Raw genomic sequence first — 7,215 nt, 5'->3', positions numbered from 1 at the left:
AGAAGTGCAGTTAGTACAGGCTGTCCCATGATTATCTTTGCCTGAGAGGATGAGTCCAGCTTGCAGCCAAGCAGAAATACACACCCAGATTCTCTCAAATGTCAATCAAAGCCAGCACTCAAATGCGAAATTGTAATGCAACAGCTGAAACCCATGTCTTGCATACGTCTGTGTAGTGGTTCTTGAAGCACTGACTCCAGCTGCAGTCCACTCTTTGTGAATCTCCCCCACATTTTTGAATGGGTTTTGTTTCACAATCCTCTCCAGGGTGCGGTTATCCCTATTGCTTGTACACTTTTTTTTTCTACTACATCTTTTCCTTCCCTTCAACTCTATTAATGTGCTTGGACACAGAGCTCTTTGAACAGCCAGCCTCTTTTGCAATGCCCTTTTGTGTTTTGCCCTCCTCGTGCAAGGTGTCAATGGTCATATTTTGGAAACTATCAAGTCAGCAGTCTTCCCCATGATTGTGTAGCCTACAGAACTAGACTGAGAGACCATTTAAAGGCCTTTGCAGGTGTTTTGAGTTAATTAGCTGATTGTGGCACCAGATGTCTTCAATATTGAACCTTTTCACAATATTCAAATTTTCTGAGATACTGAATTTGGGATTTTCCTTAGTTGTCAGTTATAAACATCAAAATTAAAAGAAATAAACATTTTATATATATATGAAATAAATCAACTTTTTGATGATATTCTAATTATATGACTAGCACCTGTATATGTATGTATATTCAAACACTGTGATTAAACCATATATGTGGACACTTGTTAAACATTTAAATTTCACATGCAACTAAAAATGTGTAAAGCCTCAAGTATTTATCTTAAGATCAATTTGTGAAAATAGGCAATTCCAAACTGTTTTATCCAGCTTATGTCTTCGCAACATTTTAATAAATGACATTTCTTATATATATATGTATACTGTATAATTGTATATAATGGTTTCATGTGAATGAAACCAAGAGCCTTGGAAGACTTTTTCAATTTAAACTGGTGAACAATTAACCTTGGGGTAAACTGTACAGGATCTTTTGACTTATAGTTACAGAGTTATAAACTAAAAGCAACTGCAATTATTATAATGCTATATAGTAGCCAATTTGGAAACACCCCATATAGTTTTGAGATTTCTAGAGATTGAAGATTTTTTATTTTTTAAATGTTACTACCAAACAAAACAAAAATGTACGGTTAGACAGAACAACACCTCTTTTTATGAAATCCGAATATAACCCAGGTTAAGCTTTTTCTGAACATTAGACACATTGATACATTTCACCAAACACTTGCACTTCACTAATAGTTCTGCTTGAATATTTAACACTGGTTTGAAACAGATGGCAGTTTTTATTTGACATTCAATGAATCTGCCCAAAGGACCACAACAAAAGGCAACACACATTACTAAATCTCATCACAGTGTTTGACCCAGAAAGTTATGACATGTATTAATAAATAAAAACTGTCCAATATATGCGAAGCAAGGGAAAATATAAAATAAAAACATGAAATTTAGATATCAAGCTTACAACGAGATCTTATTTCTTTTCAGCATTATTATTCTTTACTGTAATCTCTTTTTTTAACAATCCAAACTTAGTCTAACCATTACAATTTTGTTACCCATTAATGTATTAATCCAAGGTTTATTTTGATATTATCATCTTTTTGAATATTGGACATGGACAAATCCAACCACAGATTCGACTGCAGACTGTATATTCTCAATGTAATGTTTTAGAAACAAAAAATCCCCAAAGTTATTGACTATTGACATTTATCAATTAAAATGGCAGCTTTTGAAACCACCAACATTTTTCAAGGTCAGTCTGAACTGTAACCACAGTATGAAGATCTAAACAGTCTAAACTTCAAAGCCACAAGCAAGACTCTAATGCATCAGCGGAAACATTTTACAAGGCGCAAAACTCATTTTTGGATCACGTTTACAAACTACTATAAACCTACCCGTCCTTCTCCACATTGCTACTCTGAATGAGAATAAGTGAAATCTGAACAAATTAAACTCTTTAAAACTGCAATGAGAAACAATTTCACAGCAGCCACAGGTGAATCAACAACTTTATTTCATTGTGGCAGAATGAAGCTCTACTGGTTTTCCTGAAAGGGGTAGCTGAGAGCCGGAGGCAAAACTTGGCTCCTGGACTGTTCATCCAACAAAACCAAATCATCTACGTCTTGTCCTTGGAACCTGCGGCGGCAAACTTTCACTGTCACTTTTTGCCCTTGAAACACTTTGAGTGCTTCCTTGGAGGCCATAGCCCTGGCGGCAGCCTCGTCGCGCCCGTAGCCTGTGCCCATGTAGACCGTACAGCAGCGCAATTCACACACCTGGCCTTCTTTCTGGGTACGTCCCGTAGGCAGGTCAGGAATGTCTTTGAGTGGAACAAACACACAAGTAAGAGCGGCCTTACACGACTCCACACAACTGCGCAAGATCTCAAAGTGTTCCAGGTTGGGGCCAAAGCCACCGGCAGACACAAGCTTCCAAGCAACGGCCTTATAGAGTCGATTAAAAAAGGGCTGGTGTTCTGCAGGAGCCCCTGGAGGAGGGCCCGATTTGAGAGCACTGGCAGCTGGACGCCCAACGCTCTTCACATGAGCTGTAACGTCTGTATCGTTGGGTTTAGTCTTCTTGCTCTGGGAATCAGGATCCACTGCTACAAAATACAGTTAAAGAGCTACGTGTAAATCAAACATTTGATCAAACATCTACTGTTCAGAAGAGTTATAAATAAATGGTATTGCTTTAAACTTTCTATTTGAATCCTCAAAAAATTTCACATACTATTTCTGTTTTTATTGTATGTTTGATTAAGATACTTCTTTTAAAACCCTTTGAACGGTTGTGTTCACTAAATATAAAAGATAGCCCATGTACCTGAAGGTGCAGGTCTCTTTGTTTTCCCCATGATTTCATCTCTAGTCTTTCGCACAGGGGCTTCAATCACAGTGATTCCTTCTGCCATCTCATTTACCTTGTCCATTACAGGCTGTGGATATCTGCATTAGGGCCAATAACAAATACAAGTGTTCTCAGTGAGAGAGAGAGAGAAAAAAAACATGTCTAAAATCTGTCTGAACGATCAGTCAAGTCTGAATTGTATCAGAAGTGTGGTGTGAATATTCTTTGGTGGACATTTTTTAAATATTAATATACTAATAACAAATAAAACTGTTTCATTATTTTAAACTTTATAATCAGGACAGTTCTTTGACCTTTTATACTTTATATTCATGTCATTTTATGTATGCAAAATTTGGGGTCAGAAAGATTTTAAAATATTTTTTTTAAGTCTCTCATTCTCTCCAAGGCTACATTTATTTGAGTTCAGAAATATAGACATGTTTTGTAACATCATAAATGTTTCAGTCCCTTTGAAAAATTTAATGTGCTTTTGCTGAATGAAAGTATTGATTTCTTTGAAAAAATCAAAAAATAAAAATCATACTGGCCCCAGACTTTAAAATTGAAGCATTCAATTCTGCAAAAAATTAGATGCATGACATTCACCCACAAACAACTGAAATAAGAAATGCACTTTGCGTTCATGAAAAAATTACCGACAGCCCAGAAACACGTGGTTGGCCCAAACCATGGACAGAGACAGAAGTCTGTCTAAACTAGGACTCGGGATCCCAGGTTTGATGGAAGGAAAGTCCTCCATATTGCGCAGGACAAACTCTCTTCTGGCATGCCACTGTTTGTTTGTCTCACAGGGTCCTCTTAAAGATCCCAGCCAGTTCTCCAGCTGTGGGTTCTGACTGAGAAACTCAGAAACAATGTCTTCTCCTCTCTCCTCCGCCATCACTGCAAATCAAATCAGTTTGAGAAGTTCAGAAAGAAGAAGGTTCGTGGCCTGCCCTCAAGACTGAAACTGTAGGCATGTTTCCCAGCGACAGACAAACAAACAAACAAACAGTTCAACTGTAGTTGGCAAGGTATCTAATACTACACAGGCCAGTTTACACATAAACAGAAGTTTGAATAAACATTAGAGTTCTGTGTTGAGTTAATTGTAGTTTTGATTCGACTTCGCCCAGATTATTCTTAATAATATAAGTTACCACGTTATAATTACCAGAGCTTTTCTGTAATGCATTAAAATGACCACTTTGCTCACCCTGCAGGCATTTACATGACTGATCTCAACTACAGCAGCACATGTAAGTTAATATAAATGAAAGCGCAAAACACACAAAAGACTCAACTGCAGATCCTGGAGAGAAAGCAAGATCTGTTCACCTCTAAATATATTCTCTGCAGATGAGTCCTCATCAGCTGTATGTGGTAAAAATATTATGTTAAATTTAAGAGCAGTGGAGCCATAGTAGCTGGCTGAGCACTTCCCCTGTCGCGCTCGAGATCTGCGTCATCAACATGCGACCATGGTTTTGGCGGTGCGAAAATATTGATGATGAGAACTTACTATCTCTATTTCTATTATCGTGTGTTTCATTTGGATACGCTATCTAACTAACAGCACTGGCAAAATGATTCATGAGCTGCTGCTCGCTCTGAGTGGATATCCTGGGACAATATTCACCTGGAATAAAAGGAATGGATTGCAGGTATTGAATGCAGTAATGTCACTCTGTCACCAATGCATCTAATAATGATCGTGTGTATACCTCTATTATACCGGATAAACTGCATGATGACTGTAGTAAGGCGATGATTTTTAGCTAACGTGTAGTAACTATTTTTTTATTAATACATTTAACGTTGTAATATATATATATATATATATACAGTTGCTGGTCATATAAATAGAATATCATCAAGTTGATTTCACTAATTCCATTCAAAAAGTGAAACTTGTATATTATATATTCAGTCATTACACACAGACTGATATATTTCAATTTTTTATTTATTTTAATTTTGATGATTATAGCTGGCAACTGAGGAAAATACCAAATTCAGTATCTCAGAAAATTAGAATATTACCAAAACAAAGAAAGGATTTTTAGAAATCTTGGCCAACTAAAAAGTATGAACATGAAAAGTATGAGCATGTACAGCACTCAATACTTAGTTGAGGCTCATTTTGCCTGAATTTCTTCAGCAATGCGGCGTGGCATGGAGTCGATCAGTCTGTGGCACTGCTCAGGTGTTATAACAGCCCAGGCTGCTCTGATAGTATCCTTCAGCTCTTCTGTATTCTTGGGTCTGGCATATCGCATCTTCTTCTTCCCAATACACCATAGATTTTCTATGGGGTTAAGGTCAGGCGAGTTTGCTGGCCAATTAAGAACAGGGATACCATGGTCCTTAAACCAGGTACTGGTAGCTTTGGCACTGTGTGCAGGTGCCAAGTCCTGTTTGAAAATAAAATCTGCATCTCCATAAAGTTGGTCAGCAGCAGGAAGCATGAAGTGCTCTAAAACTTACTGGTATACATCTGCATTGACCTTGGACCTCAGAAAACACAGTGGACCAACACCAGCAGATAACATTGCACCGCAAACCATCACTGACTGTGGAAACTTTACACTGGACCTCAAGCAACGTGGATTGTGTCTCTCCTATCTTCCTCCAGACTCTGGGACCCTGATTTCCGAAGGAAACATGACATAACATCACTCAGCAGCAGTCCAGTCCTTTTTGTCTTTAGACGCTTCTGATGCTGTCTTGTTCAAGAGTGGCTTGACACAAGGATTGCGACAGCTGAAACCCATGTCTTGCATTCGTCTGTGTGTAGTGGTTCTTGAAGCACTGACTCCAGCTGCAGTCCACTCTTTGTGAATCTCCCCCACATTTTTGAATGGGTTTTGTTTCACAATCCTCTCCAGGGTGCGGTTATCCCTATTGCTTGTACACTTTTTTTTCTACCACATCTTTTCTTCCCTTCGCCTCTCTATTAATGTGCTTGGATACAGAGCTCTGTGAACAGCCAGCCTCTTTTGCAATGACCTTTTGTGTCCTACCCTCCTTATGCAAGGTGTCAGTGGTCGACTTTTGGAAACTATCAAGTCAGCAGTCTTCCCCATGATTGTGAAGCTACAGAACTAGACTCAGAGACCATTTAAAAGCCTTTGCAAGTGTTTTGAGTTAATTAGCTGATTGTGGCAACAGATGTCTTCAATATTGAACCTTTTCACAATATTCTAATTTTCTGAGATACTGAATTTGGGATTTTACTTAGTTGTCAGTTATAATCATCAAGAATAAAAGAAAAAAAAAGTTTCACTTTTTGAATGGAATTACTAAAAAATTAATCAACTTTTTGATGACATTCTAATTATATGACCAGCACCTGTATATAAACATACTAGTGATAGTTATATGGTACTACAGAGAATACCATGATATATAATACATATTATCATGATGCATATCCAAAAACATGGTAATACCATAGTGTTCTGTAGTACTTCAAAAAATATTATGCCCATGAAAATAGTATTGTGGTCCTATGTTAGTGGTATGCTAGTAGAAAATGAGAATCAAGTGTTGCTGATCACAGGTGTCCCAGGACCTTCCGTTCCTCCACCCCAGTGAGACCAGTGTCCTCAACCGGCTCTGTAAAATGGGCACTGACTATGTGCGCTTCACAGAGTTCATAGAGCAGCACACGGGTCATGTCCACCAACAGGTAATCTGAGCGTATTCTGCATGCATTGTGTGTCAAGGACATGATCAGATCCAGGGTAAAGTGTGATTTGGTCGACATGTCTCACAGGAGCATTACTCCAGCCAGCCGAGTCAGTCTGGGCTTCATGGCATTTACCTGCGGGCGTTCTGCACCGGGCTCAACTCCATGCTGCAGCCCTATCGGCAGGCTTTACTGGACCTTGAGAAAGAGGTGTTAGACTTGGAGATTACACTTGAAGTCCTTTTATGGCTGTATTTGCATATAATATTAAAAATTAAACATTATTTAAATGATTAAACTTTAAATTCTCCTTACAGTTTCTTGGTGATCCACACCTCTCCATTTCTCACGTAAACTACATGCTGGAACAGGTAAAGCAAACTTTCTAGATATTTTACCTAGACATCCAATCCACTGAAATAAGCTACATGACCTAACTGATCTATTTACACTGTTCACATGTTTGGGATCAGAAAGATTTATAATTTTTCTTGAAAGAAATTAAGAATTGTATTCAGCAAGAACCCTTTAAATTGATTTAAAGTAACAGAAAAGACATTTATAATGTTACATAATATTTCTTTAA

At 37.9% G+C, this 7,215-nt stretch overlaps 2 protein-coding genes across 3 annotated transcripts in view; one reads left to right on the top strand and one right to left on the bottom strand.

The window, feature by feature from the left end:
* Nucleotides 1-1,336: 1,336 nt before the first annotated feature.
* Nucleotides 1,337-4,435, bottom strand: LOC128017759 (protein CDKN2AIP homolog B). Of its 2 annotated transcripts, none has more exons than XM_052603264.1 (4): nt 4,277-4,435; nt 3,595-3,841; nt 2,912-3,033; nt 1,337-2,690 (listed from the first exon to the last, which is right to left on the bottom strand). In XM_052603264.1, exons 2-4 carry the CDS (start codon nt 3,837-3,839, stop codon nt 2,119-2,121), a joined length of 939 nt encoding a protein of 312 aa, XP_052459224.1. In that variant the 5' UTR covers nt 3,840-3,841; nt 4,277-4,435; the 3' UTR covers nt 1,337-2,118. The 2 variants fall into 2 exon arrangements, with proteins under 2 accessions (XP_052459224.1, XP_052459225.1); XM_052603265.1 differs by lacking the exon at nt 4,277-4,435 and adding an exon at nt 4,155-4,272.
* A 23-nt stretch (nt 4,436-4,458) lies between these two features.
* LOC128017758 (gamma-tubulin complex component 4) overlaps nt 4,459-7,215 on the top strand; it is an 11,700-nt gene continuing 8,943 nt past the window's right edge. Inside the window, exons 1-4 of the mRNA XM_052603263.1 lie at nt 4,459-4,602; nt 6,501-6,629; nt 6,717-6,839; nt 6,947-7,000. Of these exons, the coding sequence (XP_052459223.1) occupies nt 4,525-4,602; nt 6,501-6,629; nt 6,717-6,839; nt 6,947-7,000 (384 nt within the window). The 5' untranslated portion in view covers nt 4,459-4,524. The remainder of the gene's footprint in view (nt 4,603-6,500; nt 6,630-6,716; nt 6,840-6,946; nt 7,001-7,215) is intronic.

The sequence above is a fragment of the Carassius gibelio genome, chromosome A7 (genome assembly GCF_023724105.1).
Source record: "Carassius gibelio isolate Cgi1373 ecotype wild population from Czech Republic chromosome A7, carGib1.2-hapl.c, whole genome shotgun sequence".
Classification (NCBI taxonomy): domain Eukaryota; kingdom Metazoa; phylum Chordata; class Actinopteri; order Cypriniformes; family Cyprinidae; genus Carassius; species Carassius gibelio.
Note: the sequence above shows the minus strand (reverse complement) of the source record. Positions and strands in the feature narration are given on the sequence as shown.